We start from the raw sequence: 27,454 nt of genomic DNA on the forward strand, positions 1-27,454 counted from the left end.
ATATATATATATATATATATATATATATATATATTTTAAAATACTAAGTTAATCTTACTCAACTTAGCTTCAAAGATTAGATTGACTCTCCAAAAAGAAGAAAATACCATATAAATTGAAACGAAGCAGTGTTGAAGGAGATCGAAGTAGTAAATAACCAATTTTGGGACGACTATTTAAGTTATACTCGAAGTTGATTTTTTTTTTAATTATAAATATACCATTTTGGAACCACTTCAAACAAACAGGACTATAGTTAGAAATATTCATGTTCAATATTTGGCATACTTCGAATATTTTTTGCCTTAAAAGTATGACCTATCAAGGGAAAGCATCAAACTTTTTTATCTGATATTTAACATGTTAAAGTCAACGACATTTTTTTATGCTTTAAATAAGCTATGAGAGGAGTTATGCAAAGTATGTCGAGTGTCTTAACTAACTTATTTGAACTTCCTAGCTATGTAATACGAGTCCATAAGATGGAAATATTGGGATAGACAATGTTGAAAAAGAAAATAAAGGAATTTACTAAGGTTAGTGAACAAATAAAGATTCTAACTTAATAGAATTCTTGATGTATCATTCCACATTTTTCGCAAGCTCTAAAGGGAACCCCCTTTATTTTATTTTTCTTTCCTGTTTGAACTTTGTAACAGAGGTAAGGTTCTTGCCCCCTTTCAATGTAACATATGTTGGTGGAATAGGCGTGTTGTGACATAACGATTAATGAAAGCAATAATAATGAAAAAAAAAAAAAAACACAATTTTAGGTGAAAACTTCTCAAGGGGGGAGAAAATTCACAACCAAACACGATTTCTTATTATTTCTCAATGAAAGATAATACAAATACATCAAATCAAATGAGTCATATTTATATAGGCTATGAAAAATGCTAATTCTTGAGTGTTTAGGATGTGCTTTGAGAAGATTTTCAAGTAACCTACGGATTATTTAAAAATTGCGTCTTGGGATGGACTTTAACTTGGAAAAATACGAGAATCGGTTCATGGAATTTAAAATTTTCACAACTCTTCTCCCCTATCAGGACTTAAGCTAACAATGAATGACATTAATTTTTCAAGACACTAAATACAATTTCATGAATGAGCAAAATGATCAAGGCCTTACATAGATGATAAAGATTTCTGGGGAACCACTAAAAAAGCGAACACTCGAGAGAATTCGAACAAATTATGCTTTCATTCTCTAAATATAAAATACTGAATAATTATTTACGTTACGATTTTCAGCTCACTGTAGGGGAAAAAAAAGTCTAGCTAAGGTAAGTGAAGTATGTTCACGAAAACATAAAAAGGAAAAAAGATGTGTTTTGTCCTCATAAAAAGTTCAACAAGCGGGAGGGGAAAAGAATGGAAGACACAACAATATTACTGTACAATTTGTTACCAACGTTTCCAATTTTTGCCATAGTGTTAATTAATGTTCCTCCTAGTCAGAAGGCAATGTTACTGATTCCCATTTATTGCAACTGCTAATTCTGATATGTCGAACAGTGTCAATATTACTATCATCTTCACCATTAATCACTTCACAGCATTGCCTTTGTAGTGCCTGTTTTTAAGTATTGGTCAAACAAAACGTGTTAGTCACTTAGTAAAAATCTGACAAAAAAAAAGAAGCCAAAAACCAACTTTTTTGTGGCACGTAGAGAGAATATAAACAAGATATTCTAGCAGATAATTGAGGCTATTAAACAAGATATTCTAGCAGATAATTGAGGCTATTTTAGTTGTATTGTTCGCAGAGGTGGAGCCAGCCATGTTTAGGGTTCGGCAGAACCTCCTTCGATGAAAAAATATACTACTTATACATAATTAAAATTATTTTTATGTGATTATAGTTGGTGTTGAACCCCTTCGACTAAATTTTTTTTGAATATTAAATTCCATTAGTTGAAATCCCAACTCCGCATTGTTAGTTGGGGTCAATGCGAGAATATAATTTATTATTGATCAGACATTTTTGCAAAGAAATATTGTGGTTGTTCTAGTTGACTACTTATTAGTAGGGGCCACGTTCTATCAACTTGAGCCAGGTACTTTTTTTGGTTGAATTTAGTTTGACTATTTTCAAAGTCAATAGAACCATATTAGTGTTAATTGTTATATTGGAAAAGAGCCAAATCCTTTAACTTAGGGAAAATGATTCACAAATATATCCGTCATCTATTTATTGGTCTGAAAACACCCAAAACCTATTTTTTTTTGTACTCAAGAATTACCCTAAAACTAACACTCAAACGTCACTGCTTTTTCCAATTTTAAAAAAGTCACGAAGATTATTACGATCCGTATATTATTTTGAAAAATATATCTATATCCCAAAGTGAGGGAAGTCACCAAACATTAAAAAGTACCTTAGGTTTGAAAAAACATTTTTCATCATACCAAACACACAAATAACAAAAATCCTCTTGTCAAATTAAGAAAAATAAAGAAGAAAGTTACCTGTCTCCATACTTGGGGAGATAAAATAGGTGCCGTGATATTAATCACTTGAACTGCTAGTGCTGGCTTATAATTTTCATTCTCACATTGCTTATTATAATCTGCAATTCTCTTATAAGTCGTCAAAGTTTCACCATTATTGAGCTCAAATACGCGATCCAAATAATAATCTATAGGTTTTTCACATGGTTCCATATAATTTGGCCTAGTATTAAATGTGAATGGTTCTTCAAACCCTTTCCATGTTTCAAATGTCCTCAATGGTGTCTCTAATTCCTTGGCATTCATTAAACTTGGATATAATTGAATCGAATATCCCCATGACACTGATAACGTCCAATTTTTCTTTAGATCGTAACAGAAACTTTGTTGCATTGTTCGACTTGAATCTTTTTTGTATGCCTCCATCACCTTCTTCACCGAATCAACTCGATCCATTAGTGGAATTAGAGAATGTATAACGGCTATATGGTGCAGTGATACAATTGGTGCTAATGGATGCGCCGCCAAAAACCCACGTGGACTTCCATGTATGTCCATCTGAAAAATTATTTATATTGTCAGAATATACAACTTAAATTTATCACATACAAGTACTGATACTAATTCATGTTGGAATTTTGAACAAAACAATTGTGAGTTGACAATAATATAATTTAAAAATTAATAATTAATCTCGGATCATATTTTTTGTTCTCTACCATAGTTATTTTGCCCTCCAAGGTAAAAAAGATGAAAGAATCTCAACAAATCTTCTAACTGATACATATTAGGAGTAATTCAATTAATTCTAACATATTATTTATACAAGAAGTCAAGAATTGACACTTTACCACAGAAAGCGGAAACGAACCTAATCGCTACTTGAAGCTGCTAAAGAAAGGCCCTACTTGATGTTGTTCAAAAATAGAGTAGGATTAGACAATTCTATTTTTTGTCATCGCCTGAAAAAGCTACATTTAGTCTTAGGATCCCAAGAAGAAAGTAAAAACTTAAAAATTAGAAGATTTTATACCTGATGAAAGCCGAGTTCTTTAGTGAGAGGAACGCCAATTTCAGCCATACATCCACCAATCTTCTGATCAGAACCGTAGAAATCACTATACCGATTAATACAACTATCTAAAATCTTCACTAACACCTCTGCAAGAGGATAACTAATCGCAATTCCACCACCACCATAAGCCATACCATAAGAATGGACCAAATCCTGTTCCACACTCTCCGAATTCCCACCTATATAATACATCTGATTATGATCGTATTTACCCAAAACTGTCACCAAATTCTTTGTAAAAAATACTGTATCATCATCTCCCATAACGAACCACCTCACATTCTCTAACCCTAATTCAAAACTCTCCTTCACAATCCTCGCGATCCTCACTGCTGACCTATCACCAAACCAACATGTGTACTTGAACTTTGATGTGTCCTCCGAGACCCTATAGGGTGGTGAACTTTCGGGCCATGTCTCATTTTCTCCCGGCTTTTCATCGAGCCACACGAACCCTCTTGTCACGTTTGGTTCCCACCATAAATCCGAATAACCCTTACGATCATTCCATGTCTTAGCGGACCCTCCAATACCAAATAAAATATGAGTTATACCTGTAACTTCTTCCTTTTCTTTGATGACATTTTTTCTTCTAACATTATTTGTAACGGCAGTACTATAAGCATAGGTAGTATGAATATTGATGGCACTACAATCTGAACATGGACTAAGCCATAGCGATCTATTCGAAAAAGCAGTGAGGGAAATTAAAGAAATGGAAGAAACTAAACAAATAACAAGAAAACACTTCATTAAAATGGTGAAAATATTTGTGATTTTGGTGTTAGGGAATAATGGTACGTAGTGTTTCAAGAGTTTTAATGGATCTTGAATAATATTTGAGGTTGAAGAAGATTGTTCTAGCTGAGACATTTTCTTAAGGAGAAAGAGTTTTTCTCTAAGAGGGAAGTTCGTAATGTTTTTAATATTTTGGGTTCATAAGAGTGGCGGTCTTCTACTTAAATCCTAAGTCTTAAAGCTTAGAGATATATCATAAAGTTTACTTTATATATATCGGTCTTTCCTGATTGGGTAGTTATGGGATTTTTTTTCGATTTTTTCGATTGTTTATTTCTATTAGGATAAGTAAATAAGTTTGGAGGAGGAAGACTTCAGTCTCACAATAAGAAAAAATTTATTCACGTTAGGGATGAGAGGAAACAGTGAACAATATCTCTTAATAATTTAGATAGAAGAAAATAGTACGTAACTCTCTAAAGATTTTATGTTTTACTTTTAAATCTTTAAAAGTTTGTGGTAAAAAGATATAAATAATTCAAACCTTCCACATATATCAACTAATGTTTATTACTGACTTTATTTTAATTTATTTGTCTAATTTTGAATTAACATAAAATTTAATAAAATTAAAAAAAAAATTGAATCTTGTAGTCCTAATTTAAAATATGTAGAATATATTAAATATTATTTAATTTTATGATCTTAAATATTATATTAAAAGTTGAAATTAAAAAGTTGTCAAAAGAAAAAAATATTACTTTTAAACTGATAAAAAATGACAAATAAACTGAACGGATGAAGTATATATGTTTTTTTATTTTTATTTTTGCTTGGAGTTTCTTATAAAAAAGACAAAGGATGTTACTAGTTTCAAAAGCATAAAGAGTGGTGAAGATCAACTTGAGAACTACTAGTGTCAATACATTAATGAATAACAAGAAATGACATATGAATAATAAACAAATGAAGTTCTTGGTGTCAACTTCTACGTGGAAGAGTTGTGCACGTCCTTAACAAGCAATGTTATGATTTCGATTGTTGCAACAACTGATATTTTTAAAAAAGAAAAAGAAAAAGAAAAAATTAACATATTTTAAGGGATAAATTTAAAATAATGAAATATACAAAATGGATTTTTATAGTTCGAAGGGCTATCTGCGCTTTTGCCCCTATTTTATGTTGATTTTTATTTTGCCTCTTAATTAAAAAAAAATATGAGTTATAAGTTTTTATTTTTGTATTGAAATATCTTATCTTTCGCATTTTAAAAAAACTTATGCTTTGTTAGACATAAATTTAATCACTAAAGGACAAAATTAAAAATCAAACTACTTGAAAAACAAATCTGCAATTAAATAAATGTAACATGGAGGGGAGAAATGAGATCGATGAACGGTGGAGTATGCCGGTTACTAGTTAAACATATATGTAAGTAACGAAATGATGTTATTAAATTACTAATAAATAACCTAAATCAATTCACACATATTGATAGGTTACATGTATTTAGGGACATTTAAACAAGACACCTTTCAAGCATTAATTTACGATTTTTTTTTAATGAGACAATTGATTGTCAAATCTGTATATATATTAGACGAAAGACAAACCTGAAAGCAGTTGTCTGCATACCGTCTCTCAGATATGATCTAAGGTAAACAACAATAGATGTTCAAAATCCAATTTAGTAGTAGGCTACCAGAAATTGGGTCTATAGCAATGGACTTTTTGGCGACGGTTGCAAAAGCGTTGCAATAGATGGTATATTGCAACGCTTTCAAGCATTGCCAAAAATAATTGTTCTATTAGCTATAATTTAACACTATACCCGTCACTTTTGATATTAAGCGTTGCAATAGATAAATTAAAAAGGCTATTGCAACGCTTATTTTATTCCCTCCATTTTTGTACGCTATATTTTGTTAAGTCCGCCAAAACAAAAACATACTTTAACAAAAGCCTATGTTAAGCTTAAACGATTTCTGTGGATGCTAAAAAAATCCTAAATCGAGATTGTCCTAATCGCTTAGTTTGCTGCACAACTCTGTAGGAGATACGAGGATTCCTCTGCGTAACTCTGTGAAAGAAAAAAAGTATGATTTTTGTTGTAAAAAAGATTGTTTTTGTGCTTTTGTTTGCGCAACTCTGTAATAGATTTATGTTTGTTTTTCGCATAGCCAATACTGAGCTTGGCTTTGATTTAAGGAAGGTTGGCTTTGATCCGCGTAACTCTGTGGAAGGATATCTACGATCTGTGGGAGATCGGAAGGAGACGAATTTTAGAGATTTTGCTGTAACTCTGGGATTTATGGAGATTTTGTTGTAGCTGTAACTAAAGTGTTCTTCCAAGGAATTTTGTATTCATTATCAGCAAGTCGTCAAACTCTTCCTTTTTCTTCTTTCAAAAGAGCCTGTGGTAGTTGGTCGAGTTAGATGTTACTGATTTTTGAAATTTTGTTGTATCTGTTACTGATTCGTTTTGACAATAGCTTTGATTCTTTTTTGTTGAATGTTTGATTTGAGTGATAAAGTTGAGTTTGGGTTTAATTTTGTTAATTTGCTGCTGTTTTGTTGCTTTAGAATGACAAGAGCTGAGTAAACAAATTACAAACATACTTGTAGCTTATGTTATGCCTATTGTGAGTATCTAGTTGAGTATGTTGTTTTGACAATAGCTACAAGTATGCTTGTAATTTTTTTACATTGTGGTAACTCTTAAACTACTTGTTTCTCCAGTGTTATGAACTGAACTAGATATTGAACAGCACACTCTTGTAATTTTTTTACATTGTGGTAGCTCTTAAACTACTTGTTTCTCTAGTGTTATGAACTGAACTAGATACTGAACAACACACTTAAAGACTGAAAAGGAAAAAATTGGGTATGTTGTTTGTTTGTTTGTTTCTGTCAGTGCCTCAAAGGGATGTGTAGTAAGAGTTTGCGTATCTGTTCATTATTTGACTTGCTCTTGCACTGATCATTTTCACATGTGATGCTGATAGATCTATTTCTATTCACTTGACTTGTAGCATGTAGACCTGTATGCATGATAAGTTGTTTCTATCTGTTCTTTGATGATTTTTTATTTCCACTATAGTCATATTTAATATAGGATGCCTTTCACTCGTCTCTGATTACTCACTTCCTCCCTTGTTATTGAAAATAAAAAAAGAGAAGAAGTCACCTGTTTATTGGCTGCCTAAGCTTGATTTTTCAAAAATTGTAGCTCACATATTGCTGACACTTATCTCTGCAAATATTTTAAGTTCTTGAGGCTGATATAGTACAATACTCGACCCTGCTTAGTACTGAGGTTTAGTTATTATTGTAAAAGAGGACGATTATCTTCTGAAAAATATTTTTCTGAAAAATTTTTACACTTATTTACACAACAAACAACAGAGAATGTTAATCATTCATAGTTTTTTTACTTAATTAACGATGTGTTATATTTTAACTTTGAAAGCATGCCTATTATTTTACTGGTGATTCTACTAATTTAAGCAATCATGTTACTTTGTCTCTCAATGGATTGAAAAGGTCTTTCATTTGAATTGTCAGAATCTCATTTAAACTATACTCAAATTTGTGATCAACTGAAAGCATAGAAATAATTGTCAGAATCTCATTTAAACTTTACATTTGAAGTTTTTTTTCTTTATTTTGGGATTTAAATATTATCTTCATATTTTAGCTTATCATAAATCATAATTTTGATGATTTCGGTGTGTTATCTAGGATTTAAATGGATGTTGAAGATAAAAGTTGGATGAATTATTTAATATGATCTGATGAGTTCGAGCGTGGAGTGAATTACACTAACCCAATTCAACCAAATTATAGGAGAAATATGACATTCCCAACAAGGGGAAAGATTGGGCTATGAGATCAATTGATGCTGCATTTAGAGGGTGTAAGTCCAGACTCAAGAAAGATCACTTTTATGTCTACCCCAATGATGAAATTCGAAGGGCAAAAATGCCTACCTCTATTCCAGAACCTATATTTGAGGATCTCCTTGTGTATTGGAATTCAGATGAAGCTGAGGTATTATATCAATATGGAGAACTGTTATATTATTGTTAGCATGCATTTATTATTGAATTCATCATGCCTGACCTTCCTTTTTATGTTGTTCTTTCTTTCAATAAAAGGCATCAAATTTTTTGTGTTTAAACCTTCACTTCCTCGATCTTTTTATTAAAAACTTATTCATAAGTATTTTGCGGGATACTTCCAAGACTAACAAAGAAAACGGGAAAAAGTTTAAGTATCCGCACACTATGGGCAAAATAAGTTTTGCTTTAATCCGCGAGGTTTGGTGTTTTCTCATATTGTTACTATGAACTTGTTGAGTTTACTTGATAATATAACTAGGTTTGGTTTTTTGCATGTAACTAGGAAAAAAAGATGAAAAATTTTGATGCTTTGTCGAATAAGGAGTTCTTTGTGGCTACTAGAACAAGGAAACCTGATTGAATATATAAGGACACATCTGAAGAGATCACAAACAAAATAGTATGAAATTTTCTATTTCAAAATTGATCAAGATCATTGTTTTCTTAAATATTGAATCAACTAAATTTACTTGCTCTTGAATATGATGTGTAGGTTGAAATGGAGAGAGCAGAGACTCAAGAAAGTGAAGATGGTACTCAATCAATTGATGCATTCACAAAAGTTATGAGGCCTGATCATCATGGTCTAGTAAGACTACTCGGATGCGATGTTACCAAGACTCTTTTGAAACAGAAAGTAAGTGATTCTGGATCCTCTTCAAAATCAGATGAACTGGTAGAGAAGAGATTGGATGAGCTAGAAGAGAGGATGCAACAAAGAATGAATGCTTAAAGAGATGTCATTGAGCGAGAAGTTATAATGAACATCATTGCACAACTTCAGCGTCTAAATCTAGGATTAACACTTGATCCTAATATGCTAGGATTCAATGTGCATTCGTCAGGAGAAGCGTTTGCTAATCAACAAAGAAATCGTCCATCTGTTGGTAGTAACAATCAAGGTTAGTTTTCATTTCTTGATTTGTTGGTAGTAACAATCTGTTGGTAGAACTTCTCTTGTTTTTGGTGTGTGTCTGCTGGTGAAAGTTTGGTATTAGTAGTTTGATATTGTGACCTGGTATTATTAGTTTGGTATTGTGTCCTGAAAGAATATAAAGATGATTTCATTTTAAAAGGGTAGACGCTATGCTGTACATATCAAATTTTGATTCTGAGGTTGACTACCTCAAAAAGTGATTTGAAACTCTGGAGGTAATTATTTGAACTGTGGGACTGCGTGCTAACTGGATCAGATGTGAAGCTGCAGTTTTCTCTTATTTATTGATATGGTAGAATTAGATGTCTTCACCAGAAAGATTATTCTTCAAGAAAGAGATCCAGAAAACATTAAGCTTATCGATCAATATAACCAAACGATCCCAGGATTGGACCTTTAGGTTGTTATCAGCTAACCAACATAGTGAAAGCTGATTTTCTGAAAGATCTAGTTAATTTTTCGGTAACCCTTTAACTTTTCAGCTCTGTACCAGCAAGAGCACCTGAAGAGGTATAAAAAAATGGAATAATTTTTCTGATTTATAGTTAGTGTTTTTTAGTAAGTTTGGGAAATAAATGTTGTGACTTTTAAACGTAAACTTGATGTTTGAGCTTACTGTTTTGTTCAGTTTTAATGAAATGTTGTTGGATGCTGAGAGTGCAGCAATATGGTAATTGGAAATAACAATGGTTGACTATATTATTCTTTTTGGTTTTTATTTGTGGATGTGTGTTATTTATGTTTAATAGTACATTATAATTGAATTAGGCTAACTTAGTTTGAGTGGCGAGTATAATGTTTATGCTCGGACTTGTTAAATATGTGTGATTGAGTTCAATTAATCAACTACGCTGATTGGGTGTCTGCTGTCCTGCTGTTTTTTATGACAAAAAAAATTACAGACTAAACCAGGCAAGAGAACTACTTTGAGAGGGATGAATCATGCTTACTTAAGGTTCATTCTATAGATATAACTTAAAAAGAACTAATTCTCGAATTCAGAAACTACATTCTTCTCGGAATAAACTAAAAAGGATATGTCGCCACATCAACTGGAATGGATCTAGTAATATTTAATTGAAAGATTACATACTTACTATTGCTATATTTGTTAGGGGACCCAAAGCTACAACAGTAACCTTTCCTGGGTGTAGACTGGCTTGTTGAACGATAAAGTCAGCAGCATTTTGTTCAATAGGCTTTCCATCCGCCCCATGAACAAAATCAGCAATTCAAAGTTTTGTACCTTTCTTCACACTAAATTAAACAAAGTTAAGAAGAAATATTCATAAGGAAAAAATATTTTTAAGTTTGCTGCCAATTCAGACAATTAATTTTTCTCAAAAAAAGATTCTTTAAGAAGAAACTAAGTAAGAAGAAACATATTCATAAGGAAAATAAATATTATTCTTTAAGTTATATCATCTCCACATTTGGATGTTTGTATTTCTTTCTAACCATGATTGGTTGATTTGTCTCTTCACTAGCTAACTTATATGTGATTTATGTACTTATTTTGTTGTGGAATAGTCCTTTTTATGTTGTCATGTAAGTGCTAATTTATATTATTTGTTCTCTATTTATAGGTGTCCAAAATGAAGAAAGAGATGAAGAAAATGATGAAGACATTGACCATACTTGAGAAGATTTTTGGGTTGTGGATAAATGCTCTAATATCAATAGTTTTGTGTTGAATTTTTTTAAACTTATCGCAACTTGAACTTGCTAGTATGTAAAAACTTAACAAATCATTTGGACTTGATTACATTTTACTTTTGGGTTTAAATTACTAGTTTGTTGCATATTTTGAATTATGAGATTATTAATTAATGATTTTTTTTGTGTGATGTGTATATACTGTATTATAATTTATTATGTATATGAATAAAAATTTCCATTAATATGACTTTATATAAATCATTTTAATTTAATAACAAAAGCGTCGTCATAGATGCTATTGAAACGATTTAATGTCGTTGCAATAGAATCTATTGCAACGGTTTAATGTCGTTGCAATAGAATCTAGCAACGGTTTAACGTGGCTGCAATAGAATCTATTGCAACGGTTCGTAACCGTTCCAATAGATGAAAATAGGCGTCCTAACAAGTGATGAAATAGTTGTAATAGGTATTCAAAAAGCGTTGCAACAGAATAACAAAGGCGTCACAATAGAATCTATTGCGACGGTTCGTAACCGTTGCAATAGATGAAAATAGGTGTTTTAATAGGTCAAAAAATAACTGTCGCAATAGGCCGATCTATGGCAACGGTTGTAAAAAACCGTCACTATAGCTCTACCTATGGCGACGGTTTATACAACCGTCGCAAAAACCGTTGTCATAGACCTATCGCAACATCCACCTATGGGAAGCTTGCTGAACCGTTGCGATAGGTCTATGGCAACGGTTATTTGTCCTATTGCAACGATTTTGCAACCGTCACCATAGATCTAGTTTATGGTAGTGAGCTACAACAATAAACATAATGTTTTCTACCTTTGGTGGACTGGAAGTTGCAGCTGCTTCTACTAATATTTAATCTCAACGTCAAAAGTTCTCTCAAGAGTGTCAAAACTCTATGTTTGCTTGGTCTTGCTAATCGAAAGGCCTAAATGTAGATAAGTGACACAAGCCATAAAGAAAAGGAAGAAGACAAAAGTCAACATCAATGGCTCTGCAAGCATGTAAATGGGGTTGAATTGATAATAGACCTGGAAAGGAGACTTGTGATCAGGAACTACATTGGCCTTCTTCAGGACCACCACCGTCCTTTCCACAACATCAAGATAGGAGTATTTCCTCTCTGTTCGTTGTAAAGGAACCACAACGGATGGGTTCTTTGATCCTTCTGGCAGCACAACTTTGACAGTCAACTTTTCAACAACAGTGTCTGCAAGAGAACATTCAAAACTGTAATTCAGGTAGCGCGTTCCATCAGCTGCCTCAAAAAGGAAGTCCTCTAGTGGAACCCCATATCCAACGGCAAAAGTAGATTTTCATCCTCCAAATAAAGGATATCGTGATTCTATTAACAACTCTGACTTCTTAAAATTTGTGCGCAAGCGAGAGGATGAAATGTTCCCTATGTTATCCCTGTAGTAGACAGAATAATAAAGAAACAAGAAAATGATTTCAAGTAATTAATGAAGAATTTAAATTTGGTGCATCGTTAGTGTATTTTTCTTTACACGTAACTATTACCTGATGTAGCAAGTCATCTATTTTTCAGGTAAAAATATAAAAATGAATGACTTGCTACAATAGGTAAAAATTATATGATGATGTAAAAAAAAAAAATACACTACAATGCACCAAACTTAACTCATTTCTTAACTCTCAAGTCGCAACTATGCCCGTTTTTTATTCCTGCAACGTGTAAATTATTTGACTCGTCATAAATTGAATAAATGGGTGATGAAAGCATATATAAGGATGAATGTTATATTCTACTTCAACTATGTATTGGCTCAAATATTTAAATTAAATATCTCTCAAGTTTGCCAGAATCAATAGATATGAGTTCAACTTCATTTGATGGCCAAAACTATTGAAAGTTTATTTCATATTATAGAATTAATAAGTAGAACTATAATTTCCATTTATGAATGCCGTGTTAATTGACAATTTTTATTTACGTTTATTACTTTCTCTTCCTCGATTTACACAATTATATAGAAATAAAGACTTTTGAATAGTGATCTAAAATAAGTATGATGTTTGTGTGATTATAAATTATCTCATCAAGATTAAAATGTGTAGAGCCGTTAAAATAGATTAGGCTCACGGGTTTGGCTCAACCCAACCCACTATTAGGATAGTAATAAGTTAAGACTTTTCAAGTCCATTTAAAATTGGGGCTTTTAAGCCCGACCTGAATTAGCCCTTGAAGCATGACTGAGCCCGGGCCAAGGCCAACCTGTGGGCCAAAAATATGATTTAATTCAAGTATAAATAACATAAATACACAACTTATGTTTTCAATATTACAAAAAATTCCAACTCCCTAAACATATTACAAAAATTTCAACATATACACAGAATGTTATGTATATGTCGGCTATGTTATGTATATTAATAGGGAAAGAGAGTAAAGTAATTAAAAAAGTGGGAGAGAGTGTAATTACTCCTAAAAGGGTTGGTATTTATGTTATTTATACTTAATTCAAAATAAAATGAATATTAAAATTAAGATTCTTTGTTAAAAGAAAACTAAAATTAACATGCGCAATACGCTTAAGGATCATTTAGTAGCTGAATATGAAACAAGTTATTCATGTATTAAATTATGTATAATTAATATAATATTTGATAGATGGATAGAAAATAATTGAGTTATTCACGAATAAAATTAAATAACACTCCATCTGAATTATAGATCAAGATGAAGATATTAAGACAATTTTTTCAGAGGCGAATCCAAATGTTCTTGACGAAAACAATATATCAGTGTTGATACGCAATAAGTGTTTGTGAAATCTTTCTGAGGAACTTACTTCAGTATTTTTTTTTATTTAGTTTTAGAATTAACGCTTGGTAAGTAAACACTATTTATTGGTTGGACTTTTATGGCTTGAACAATTAATTAGTTTCAGGATTTGACTTAACAAATTATTCTAGGTATCGCTTTTGCTAGTTGAAATTTTATGCCATATATATTCTTGAGTAATCAATTTATAGGTTTGCTTTTTTCAAATTTTCTTACTTATTTATTTGTTAAAAAAGATTTTTTTTTCTTTAAATATTTTTTGCTAGATTTTTATTTAGAATTATTGAAACAACGTAATTATTTGCTACATTTGATTTGAAAATTTTCTTATTTTTTTGATGTAATATATTTCAGATATGGAATTGTAAGAATGTTATGTTTGGATTTAGATTGAAAAAAAAAAGTTCTTAAATAAATGAAGGGCTAGCTCAGCCCGGCCCCTGGCACTTCTAGGATTCGGTTGGATTGGTCATTTTAAGGCCTTTCTCATGTTGGATCAGTCAGTCCCAGCCCATCAAATTCCTTGGCCCATGAGGCTTGAGTAGGGCGGGGCGCGGTGGGGCTGATCGATTTTGACAACTTTAAAAACGTATATTTTAAAGTTAAATTATTTTTAAGTAGTCGTTTGATCATAAAAATTACTTTTTTTTTGGAGTTGGAGTTGGAGTTGAAGATGAAGTTGAAGTTGTGTTTGATCATGTCTTTTTGAAATTTTTTTTAAACTTTTAAAAAATCTTTTTTAAATATGATTTTATGCCCTCAACTTTTAAAAATTAACAAAATCAATAAATTATTAATTTACCTACTAACTTACAACCAAATATTGAGAAAATAATTTATATGTCTTCAATTGATAAAATAATTAACAATAAATTAATTATTATGATTGTTATTCTTCTAAAATTTGAATGAAAATATCACAAACACAAGCTAAATAAGTGTATCTAACCATAATTGATTGAATAGAGAAAATATATTTTGATAAATATGATTGCTGGATATAAATATATTTTATATATTCTTAAATTTGTTGATGAAAATTCTTAATTACTTTCACGTGAATTAATTATTTTATTTAATTTGATATTTTTAAAAAAATTTACGTATGAATTATTTCTAAATAGATTAGTGCTAATTTTTTGCTTTTTCTTTATTGATGATATTGATTTTCCTTGAATTTTTTTATTTTTTTTTTGGTAAAGAGAACAAACTTTTGTTAAGCTAATTACCATACTCGTCTATGTTGAAAATCCATAAAACCAAAATAAGGTAATCGTCAATATGAATCGTTACGTTATGTTTGATATGCGACTTTATTGACCACTTTTTTAATAATTTATTAAAATCATCATAGCCATTATATGACATATACAAAAAATTAGAATGAAAAGAAAAAAATATTAAATTTCTCACTTTTAAATAACATAATGAATTAGGCCTTATATTTCTATAATATAGTTCATTCAAAACAAAAGTTGATATATTTCCGTCATAGATTGTCATTTATTATTTTTTACTTCACGTTAGAAAATTTTTGTTGAAAGAAGAAAAAAATATTAGAATACCTTAACAATAAATGATGTTGTACCATAGAAAATAAATAATAATTTTTTTTGGGTGGTTGGTTGTATAAGAGGGGTTTGTGTAAAAATTTAAAGATTGAAGTTATATGTAATAATAATGAAAGTTAAAAATGGAAGTGGAAAATTGTGAAAACAACAAAAGGTTGTTTTCACTTTTTGAAATCCAACTCTGGAATAATTTTTTAAATTTTCATGACCAAACACTATAATTTTTGAAAAAGTGAAAAAAGTGAAAAAAAAAATTGGAAAAAAGAGAAAAAAATTTATGGCCAAACGGCCCTAAATGTAGAAATATGTCAATTTTTTGAGGATTAATTAAAAAAATGTATAAATTGAAATAAAGAAATTATTAACGTGAAGACTAGGGTGGGCCAAGGGTGATTCAGAGGAATGACCTTCAAAGGGCTGGTCTTGCACTTTTAATTTATTTTTTTTTGTTTTCCAAGGTGGGAAGGTATCCCACAGTCGACAGTCGTGAGACTAATCCTTCATTCCTCGGTCAACACACTAAATGATAGAAAACTGATCACAGAGTTTGCTCCATTCGTCAGAAATGGAAATCAAACCCCCGACCTCTTGCTTAAGAGACATAATGCTGAACCACTATGCCAACTCTAGTGATTACAGTTTTAATTTCATTTAATTCGCAAAAATTTTTAATATAGCTTTTGCTTCAAGAAAATTTATTGGGACAACTTTTATTGTCCATTAGGTATAAGTTTTCGTTGTAACGTTCACATAAATTAATTTTATCTATAAAATGGATATTTGAGATATTTCGATAAGTTAGAAATAGTGAACTCAACATAAATTGAGAAATGGTCCTCAAATTTTAAAATTGATTCACACACACAAAAAAAAAAAAAAAAAAAAGTAGAAATAGGAAACTCACTCAATTAATTAGTCGCAAGTTCTATTTGAAAATCAAAAAAAATATTTTTTGCCAAATTAACTTCCTCCATCTCATTTACTCATCTCAATTTAACATTGCATAATGATTAAAAAAAACAATTAATAACATAACTACTACCATAGTAATCCTATAAATGATATTTACATTTTAATTTGGAGAAAAAATAATTAATACTAAGGATAAAAAAGGAAAAAGATATTGTCTTGTCTTGATTAATAAAAAATAACATGTAAAATGAGAAATTAAATTAGAAAATTTGGAACGAGTAAAATGGGACAGATGAGTACTCCCTCCGTTTCGTTTTAGTTGGCCCTCTTTCTAAAAATATTTGTTTCAATTTATTTGTTCCTTTGATGAAATCAAGAGAATTTTATTATGCTCTTTCAATACTACCCTTAACATTAAATGACTAAATAAAGTGTATTTACTCAAATTTATATTTTTAAAGCATAATTAATAAGGCTAAATTGATAAAATAATCCCTAATTAATATTTTCTTAATGGGTGTATCAAATCCGGCCAACTAATATGAAACGGATGGAGTATAATTTATGACAGAAGGCTAAGACATTTTTTTTGTTTTTAACAAATCCTCCTTATAGTGGAGGAAGACTTCACATTAATCTCGACTTGTTTATCCTCGTGCAGTATAGAAAAGATGAACATGTTCATTTATTTAATAGGAGATGAACATGCTCAATTTTTTAGCTTTGTAATGATGATCAATGTAATTTACTGTACAAGGTTTTATGCATCTAATTAGTATGCTAAGTCAAGTAAAAGAAAATGAGAAAGTTTCTCTTTTACATTGTAAGCTTTCAAAAAGGACCTAGCAAGATTGAGCGAAAATAATCATTGTCGAGTCAATATTTTCCTTTTTCTGGCCTACTTTTTAGTTTAGGATTCCATATCTATGTATCTCCATTATAATTGGAACCTTCTTAGGTAAGAAAATTATTATCATGAAGATAGATTTTCTTCTTATAGTAGTTCTAAATTTGCCATAATATCAGTCAATTATATTTAATTTGCTTTTCTATAACTTAACAATATCAGCATGATCCCCACATGGCATTTAATTAATCATCAGGATTCAGGATACAGACAAATTCAACGTATACATTTAAAAGGTGATTTTGAACCAATCATTTAAAGAAGATAAGGATGGCATTAGCTTCTGGAACATTATTATAACAAATGTCATTACATATAGCAAAGACCATTATCATATTACTAGAGTTATTTCTAAGGACTCCTTCACAACTTGTTCGGGGAGGGTATCCTTGGAGCATCCATCTAGGTTTAATTTGGATTCAAATAAATCAGGTTTTGTCTATTTTGACCTTTTAAATTTTGGCAACGAAATGTTTGTTGGAGGGTATCCTTGGAGCATCCATCTAGGTTGAATTTAGATTCAAATAAATCAGGTTTTGTCCATTTAAATTTTGGCAACGAAATGTTTGTTGGATATATGTTGAGGTGCGAAGGAAAAATAAACAAACATCTTAGAAAGGGTGTATGTTAAAAAACACCTTTTCACTTTGAGTGGTTGAGACCTTTTTAATGGACTGTGATGTTTTGAAATATATGTGTTTGTTCTCAAATAACACATCTTTTTCTAATAGATATGTTTGCATCTATTCGTGGCTATGGAGTCGTGGCCTTATTTCTACTATTGAAAATTTGAAATTACCACTTGCGTAAACAAAAAGCAGATTGATTATTTTCTTTCATCTTCTGCACAATTTTTTCTTCAAAGAAATAACAGTAAATGTAATTTACTTTGTTTGTTGAATTTGCTGAAGTTCTGTAATTTTTATTGTCAGCATTGCAGAATAGTGTTCTATTCTATCTTGGGAGAAATTAATTCAAACCTTCGACAATTATGAGAGGATTAAATTTTTAAAAAAAAACACAGTTTTCTATAGATTTAGATCCTATATTTTTCCTATGAGTTTTTTTGTTCTGCTGCAGGCAGAACAAACTTAAAGAATTTAATTCTTTTTTTATTTTTTGTGTTCTAATGTATCGTAGACAAGTCAGGAAAAAAAAAAATATTTTGCATTTTGCACACTTTAACTAGAGCGAGGCAGAGGGAAAAAAAGGAAGAGAATTAGAACTTCACATATTTTTTGTCACATTGTGATATCATCACTCAAAGGAAAAAAAATACTTTAATGTTGGTATCTGTGCCTATGGCTGTGTTTTAATTTGTTATGTTGGAGACAATGATACCAACTACATTAATTAAACGGAAAAGATATTATTTTCACCTTAAACTATACGAGAAAAGTCAAATATATAGTTAAATTATATAAGTGATCTATTACACATTTTAACTATATAAAAGTGAAATTTTTTACGCCCTGTAAAGCATTATACCATTTGCATACGGTGTTGTGTTGCACACGCGCCTGTCACGCCAGCACCACATCAGCATGCTACGAATAAAATAATAAATTTATTATTTTCATAAAAAAAAAATTCTTTTAAATTTAATTTTCTTCTTCTTCTTCAATGACCAAAACCTCCATAATTATGAGGTCAATTTTTTTCCTTTTTCTTCAATGTCCAAATCCTCCTTGATATTTTAGCTTAACAATTGAAATGGATATTTGTACATCATCACCATTGATGATAAAGCAAAGTGGAAGAAGCATAATGAATTCACCAGTTAACAAAGTAGCCATGGTGATTTAGATGAACGGAAAACTTCAAGAGTTCCGACAACCCATTATCATCAACGATATAAAGATCTTTGTTTCAACCCAACAACCCATTATCATCGGCGATAGATCTTTGTTTCAACCCATTCCGACAACCCATTACCATCAATTAACAAAGTAGCCATAGCCATTATTTTCAAATCATATATATGATCTTTTAAGATATAAAGATCAAAATCATAGCTTGGTCAGCCTAATTATCAAGTTTTCACCTCAAAACTTCATAATTAAATCATATAAATTACGATGTCAAATCATAGATTAAACAATGTGGAAATTGTATCACAAAAGGCACAGATTTTCTTGACATGGAAAGATTGAAAATTGTGAACTTTGAAATCTTTTGTACGCATTTACAGCTTCGACGTGGTCGATAATTAGGTTCGATGGTTGAATTGAATTGAGGGAAGAAGAAGAAGGTGGAATTTCACCTATTGTTAATCGTTCGAAACTCATTAGCAACTTGAAATTGAAATTGAAATTTTCAGTTTAATTTAGGGATTTTTGAATTTGGAGAAGAAGAAGATGGATGCTGGGGATTTTTGAATTTGGAGAAGAAGAAGAAGATGGATGTTTTGAATTTGGATCTTTTTTCAGTTTGGGTATTTTTTATTTTGGAGAAGAAGAAGATGAATTTGAATTTGGAATTTTTAGTTTTAACTTTTTTTGCGTGTTATTTTTAATTTTAGATACGCCTTTTTTTAATTAAATAATTATATTTTTTTCACGTCAGATTTAGGGTGTAAAAAATTTCACTTTTAAGTAGTTTAGGTGTTTATTAGGTCGCTCCAATAGTTTAGGTATGAATTCGACTTTTTGATAATAGTTTAGGGTGAAAACAATGCCTTTTTCCTAATATTTATGCATTTTTTTGTTATGAAAACAAAACTCAAGTGACAGAAAATTATGGTTTTATGCATATGTGATACAAGCCAAATTACCCTAAAGATTCTAACTCAAGGTAATTAATGAAGCTTTAGAGATGAAGAGGAGTATTGTGATCCATCATGATAAGGGCGGGCGAAGGAGAGAGTTTCTTTCTTTGAGTACTCATCTCTTTTGCACTCATTTGACATTTAGGATTACTTTTGGACCCATTTAACATCTATTTTGTAATAAATAGCTCATGGTATAATACCTTGGTTTCTTATTTCTTAGATTTAGATGATTTTGGATGAGTTTACACTTGAGAGTATTTTTTAAGTTTGTTCAAAACTGAGATTATCTAGAAACATTGGTTGTGTGGAGGTTCAATTCCTCTCTCGATCTACGTAAAATATAGGTGTTTGTGGTAATCATAAGGGAGGTCCTAGAATTTAATATATCTTTGGATTGTCCTTTATATCTATTTTTTAATTTTTATCATCTTTTCTGTAGATACGTGATTTTTGACCCTCCCCCGAATTTTAACCTATTTTTCGACATTAAATATTTATATTTTGTCCAATATTTATTTTAGCTTTTATTTTTATTTAAGTAGGTTTTATTTGAACATTGTGAAAAAAGATTTTTCTTTAAAAGTAAAGTTACATTTTAGGATATTATTATTTTCATTTTTAAATAATACGAAAAAAAAATTTTAAAATATATTTTGGTTTTAAGTTCGAATTTAATAAATAAGTTAGTAATTTTATTATTCTCCTAATTATATTTTATTTTAGGCTAATTATAAACTTTTCTTATATGTTTTAGTATAAAAATCAATTAATCAAAATTTTATCATTATTATATTTTTTTAATTTATTATTATTATATTTAAAAATAGTAATAATAATAATAATACTAAAATTTATCCTAAACTACCCATTCCCACACCCTAAAACCACCTTGACTTTATCTTAACGTTCCCTTCACCAATATACACAGACGTCCTCAACTGCATGCACCACAACACAATAATATACAGTGGCGGAGCCACATTGAATTCAGGGAGTTCATCCGAACCCCTTTCGTCGAAAAATTATATTATTTTTACATGATCAAAAATATTTTTTTGTATGTATAGTGGATGTTGACCCCCTTCGATTAGTCCATATATTTACTTTTGAACTCCCTCAATGAAAATTCTGGCTCCATCAATGAATATAACCGCCCATTCACACAACTGAAAAGGGGATAGATCCACAACATTATATATATACAATATACACACACGCAGGAGAGACAGAAGGAGAAGATTAGAAACAAAAATCAAAGAAAATACACCAAGCAACAAAAAGAGAGAAACGTAGGGAGAAGAAAAAAAACAAAAACTTTAGAAGAAAAAGGAGAAAGACACAGATAACAAAAAAATGAAACACACACGGGGACAAACCAAAAAAAATAGGAGTAACTAATATCCTAATCCTTCCATGTACTGTAGGACAAACCAAAACAAATAGCTCCTTCTCAGTGAACACATATTGTAGACTCTTATGATCAGAAAAGATGTTCACGCGCACTCCATACAAATAATGCCGTCAGATTTTCATAGCAAAAACCACTGCTAAAAGCTCTAAATCATAAGTAGGATAATTCTTCTCATGCACCTTCAACTGCTTGGAAGCATAGGCAATCACCTTACCATGCTGCATCAAAATTCAACCAAGTCTCACTCGGGACGCATAACAATAAACCACAAAGCCCTTATTACCTCCAGGAAATGTCAAAATCGAAGCCGAAATTAGCTTATCCTTAAGCTTCTCAAAACTCTCCTCACAAGCATCCGACCAAGAAAACTTTACCTTCTTCTGAGTCAACTTAGTCAATGGGGTAACTATCATCGAGAAACTTTTCACGAATCGCCTATAATATCCAGCCAAACCCAAGAAGCTTCAAATGTCGATTGTAGTCGTGGGTCTAGGCTACCTTTTAACCACAACCACCTTTTGGGGATCCACCATGATCCCCTCACTGAAAATAATATGACCAAGAAAAGTCACAACGTTCAATCAAAACTTACATTTGAAGAATTTTGCATATAATTATTGCTCCTTCAAGGTCTGCAATACCACACAGAGGTGATTAACATGATCTACCTCAGTTTTAGAATACACCAAGATGTCAACAATGAACACAATGACAAAAAGATTCAGAAAATTCCTGAAAACCCTGTTCATCAAATCCATAAATATCGTCGGGGCATTAGTTAAATAGAATGACATCACCAGTAACTCAAAGTGACTATATCGAGTACGAAAAGCCGTCTTAGGGATATCCTCCTCCCTAATCTTAAGTTGATGATTACCATACCAAAGATCTATCTTAGAAAAGAATTTGACACTTTTCAACTGATCAAACAAGTTATCTATTCTTAAGAGAGGATACTTGTTCTTAACCATTGCCTTATTCAATTGTCGATAGTCAATGTACATTCGAAGGGAACCATACTTATTTCTCACGAATAACACCAGTGCATTTCTCAGGGATACACTAGAACGGATGAAACCCTTATCCAAAAGATCCTTAAGTTGCTCTTTGATTTCTATCAACTCAGCCGGAGCTATTTTATAAGAAGGAATAAATATTGAACGAGTTTCCAAAACCATATCATTGCCAAACTCAATCTCCCAATATGGAAGAACACCAGAAAAATCATCCGAAAAGACCTCAGAAAACTCTTTCACTATCGAAATCGAATGTAAAGAAAGACTTTTTGAGTTATAATCTTTAACCTGGACCAGATAATATAGACATCCTTTAGAGATTAATATTCGAGATCTAAGATAAGAAATAAAACTCCTCCTAGGATCTAGGGTACCACCTTCCTACTCAATAACCAGTTCACCAGGGAACCTAAAGACAACCTTTCAAGTCTGACAATCTAAGAACGTATAATAAGAGTGTAACCAATCCATCCCCAAAATAACATCAAAATACGCCATATCAAGTTCAAACAAAATCTACCAAAGTCTGCCTACTACTAACATATAACACACACACCCTATAGACTCTTTTAGCAATCACAGAGTCACCTACCGAAATAGAAATAGAAAAAGAATTCAAAATAACTTAGGATCAAAATCAAAATACACAACCACAAATAGGGTCCATAAGAGAGAGTAGATCTCGGATCAAGTAAATAATACACATCACGAGAAAAGAGTTCTAATGTACCAGTAGCGATATCAAGTAAAGCCTCAGATTCCTTTTAAGTTGCAAGAGCATATGACCTATTATGACCTGCACTGGTACCAAAAGCAAAAACAGATGCAAAACAAGCGTCCTTTGGTGTCGGAGCAAAATATGGAGCAACCGGAGCCTTACTCACACCCGAAGATCCCTTACCAATTGGACAATTTCTAAGCATATTGCCTGACTGATCATATTTGAAATATATATCCCTCTCCTCATTATAGAAACCCCTATGCAACCTACTACAGAATTGATAAGGAGGGCATGATGAGGCCGACTGGGCCCCACTGGCCTGACATTGGGCACCTTTTGTTCGAAAATTATCTCCACACTACTGACGTCTATCACTCGATTTTTTGGGGTAAGGAGTACTATTTGTAGAGAAGGAACCAGAACTCCCCCACTTTTTCTTTGTCCACTTACCGTCATCCCAACCACCTTACTGTTAAGCATTACCCTATTCAGATGACCTAAACTTCTTACCCTGCCTTTTTCCAAACTTAGCTTATTTCCTCTGTTCCTCATCCACCTACTGTATATGAACCACCAACCTAGAAATATCCATATCCTTGATCAGCAATGCAGTTTTGGTTTTAAGAATCAAATTCTGAGACAGTCCAGAAGTGAACTTTCTCATCGTTGCCCTCATATCAAACACCAATTTTGGAGCATACCTTGACAGCTGATGAAATTTCAAGGCATATTCCTTGACAAATATTTTCTCTTGTCTTATATTGACAAATTCCTCCACCTTTGCTTCCCTCAACTCCTGAGGAAAGAAGCAATTCAAAAAAGCATTAGAGAAAGTCTCCCATAAAGTCAACTCCTCGACATCACCCCTTTTCCAATCCCACTCCTCGTACCGTTGGTACGCCACTTCCTTAAGCTGGTAAGCAACAAAATTCACCCTTTTCACATTTGTGGTCTGCATAACCCTGAAGATTTACTCCATCTCATCTAAAAAAACTGAGGATCCTTCTTCACCTTCACACCAGTAAAAGTAGGAGGAATCATCTTCATAGTTGGCCAACCCTTGTAGCCTCAACAGATGAAACACTAGATATATCTCGCTCAGTCTGAGTAGCAACCAACTGAAAAATAACATAAATCGATTGATTAAATTTTGCACTAGTCATCTTACCTCAAGGAGGACTAGTAGCAGCTGGTGGAACTCAAAAAATATTAGGGACTGGACTCCTAGACTGAGTATGGATCCCCTGAGTTATACGTGTCCCTTCAACATTATCCCCAGTTGGGACAGAAGAGTTACCTTGCGTCTCAGATCGTTGAGGCATGATATGAAAATCTAACAAACCTGGATTAGAGAAGATTCCAGGACTTAGACTCCAATCTCGAAAATAGAATACCAAAAAAGTAAAACATTCCTAAACACCTTGTAGCCTCTCCTTTATGAGTGTGGAGTTCCACACATCCTTAAAAGAGACTCTACTCGACACGACTCTGTGAACTCCCAATTGACTATGCACCTAAATCTTTGATACCAACTTGACCCGACCCGACCCAGGTTTGTGTCGTAATAGGCATCCCAATTCTAACTAGTACCGGGGACCACTCACTACAAGAAAATGTATTTATAACTGCAAAATCTAAGCTACAAATTTGAAAATCGTAGTTATTACCTAGTTACAACCACGAAAATAAATTTCGTGGCTATTTACAAATTCACCAAATTTCGTAGCCACAAAAATTTAATTGATAAAGCTAAATCATCATTTTTGATATAATTCCTAAAGATCGTGGCTATAATTATCTAAATAGCTACAATCTTATAGCTACAATAAAATTTTGTGGCTAACTATAAGTTTTTGCCACGTAATAAAAGTATCTGTAGCAATAGTAACCTTTTAGCCGTAATTAATTATTTAAAACAATCCATTATAGCTAAAATAAAATTTTTGCTTCAAGTTATAAAAATTGTGGCAATAGTTAAACAAAATAGCCATAAATTTTTTGTTATAGTAAACTTTTATAGCTAATTGTTACTTTTTTTCACGAATTAAAATTTATTGTAGTAACAGTAACCTTTTAACCACAATAAACTATTTGTAGCAAATTTTGTGGCTAAAAAAATATTTTTCTTTAAGTTAGAAAATTTGTGGCAATAGATGACTTTTAATAGATATAATTATTTCCATGACAAAACGATATAGCTACAAATTATTTTTGTAATAAAATTTTATAGCTAATAATTTCTATTTTTAACCATGATTTTAAATTTGTTGTTGCAATACTACTTCCTTCGTATTATTACTTGGCATGTTTGTCAAAAAAAATTATTTCAAAATAGTTGACATATTTAAAAAATCAAAAAGATACTTTGATTTTGTTTTTCAACTTTATCCTTAGTAATTTAATGAAAGTAATTAACTCAAATAAGTAATGACAATATTTAATGTGAATTTAATAAAATCGTATTAATCAATTTACAACTCTTATAATTTCTCCTAATAATTGTGTAAAAATTAAATATGTCAAGTAATATGAGACGAAAAAAATAATTTTTTATCCATATTAAATATATTGTTTTCTTACACTTAAAGTAGTATCATATTAATAGTATTAATATAGTCATAATAAATTAATGATAGCAAATTTTTATTGTTATAAAAATGTATGTATCCTTTTTTAATTAAAGGTTGGGGATCCAAGCCCCATTTTATTATCCAAGCAAAATAAACAAAATAAAAAAAAAAAAGAAAATAAAGAAATGGAAGACTGGATTATTTATTATCCAAGCAAAATAAAGGAAAAGGATAAAAAACTAGATAAATGGAAAGCTGACTTATCAACTAGAATGGTCTAGAAAGGGAAAGGTTTTGATGGAGCCATCCATCATCGGAGCTCTGATCGACTTCCCCCACTCTCCCGTAGACTTCTTCCTTCCTTGTACTCCATTCTCCCGCAGTTCCAGCGATGACATGACCACTCTGATTTCTTTTTTTGTTCTCCAACTATTATTTCCACTAAAAGTTATTGAGTTTTCTTCAATGGCAATGAAGCAACTCCACATTTGAGTAGCTTCTATAATCTATCACCGGTAAGCATATGCGTGTTCTTTTCTTTTTAATTCTCTCTAGTAGATCCTTTTTAATTTTGTATTTGTACTCTGTTTTCATATCCGATTAAATGAAATACCCTCACTTTGTATTTGGACCATTGGAAGAAGCTTAAAAGGTGTTCACGTTAGTGCATTTTTTTCTGGGTCTCAAGTTTTGCATGTACCATTTTTTTTAATAGATCAGTGATATCTATTTTACAATAATATTCAATTATAGAAACTTTAACTTTAAAAAAAGCTTCATACGATCATCTTTAGTACGCTTTATAGAGCCTGATAGCACTTTGATTGATGTTATTTTTATAGCTGGTAGATTCTTCAACTAATTTTTGTGTCTTTGAGAAACTTCAGACCTAGTGGTTTTTTTTTGTTGCAGCTAGATTTTCTGAGTTTTATGTTCCATGGGAAAGCATGGTAATCATTTATGTTCTTGAATTTATCTCTCTTTTCTTTTTCTAATTTAAATTGTTTTGTGAGCTATACTTGGCTTTCTTTCCTGTCTCCATTTGCCCTCATTATGATGCAAATGCTAGTTATATTGCAAATGGTAGTTATATAACATGTCATCTCATCAAATTATAAAAGAGAAAATTGTATTCTATGTGTTTCTTTATCTATGTGTTTCCGTTAGATCTGTTTCTATTTGTTTCATGTTACCTCTTCTTCACAGTCTTTACATAAAATTGCGACTCGCCCAAGTACCAAATATGCTCTCAGTTCTTATGAATGAGTGGGCACCGATGACCTTTCATATATCTTTTAAGGTTGGTGATCATTTTGTCTGGTTTGATAAAGTTCTGACATTTAATAATGATGTACTCTGTGTTGGGAAAAAAAATTCTACTTGTGAAGAAGTGGTGACTTGTAAGTAATCCTTTAAATTTCTATGTATGTGAGAGAGAGATGAGGGGGTGGCGTGTTCTTACATTTATAGGAACCACTAAAAAGAAGTCGGAGAACTACATACAGTATGAGACTTCCTTGAAAAATGAATGGAACAAATGCTAGCTAATTAGTTGCAGGTCCATGGTTAATATATACTTGGAACGACACAAAAATAAAGTAACAAAGCTAACATGTTAACGTTAACTAGAACTTTCATTTTTTCATACAACTACAAAGGTCATTACTTGCCTGAAATCTGTCATTTCAAGATTCTGGATGTACTTTAATCTTAAGAATTATAAATTTTAGTTGTATTTATTAGAGGATAAGCTCTAGCAGTTTTG

At 31.4% G+C, this 27,454-nt stretch overlaps 1 protein-coding gene across 1 annotated transcript; it reads right to left on the reverse strand.

Moving 5' to 3' along the window:
• Positions 1 to 1,047: 1,047 nt before the first annotated feature.
• Positions 1,048 to 5,951, reverse strand: LOC107842879. Its single transcript, XM_016686921.2, has 3 exons — positions 3,488 to 5,951; positions 2,473 to 3,012; positions 1,048 to 1,576 (listed from the first exon to the last, which is right to left on the reverse strand). Exons 1-3 carry the CDS (start codon positions 4,400 to 4,402, stop codon positions 1,454 to 1,456), a joined length of 1,578 nt encoding a protein of 525 aa, XP_016542407.1. The 5' UTR covers positions 4,403 to 5,951; the 3' UTR covers positions 1,048 to 1,453.
• Positions 5,952 to 27,454: the final 21,503 nt, after the last annotated feature.

The sequence above is a fragment of the Capsicum annuum genome, chromosome 9, assembly GCF_002878395.1.
Source record: "Capsicum annuum cultivar UCD-10X-F1 chromosome 9, UCD10Xv1.1, whole genome shotgun sequence".
Lineage (NCBI taxonomy): Eukaryota > Viridiplantae > Streptophyta > Magnoliopsida > Solanales > Solanaceae > Capsicum > Capsicum annuum.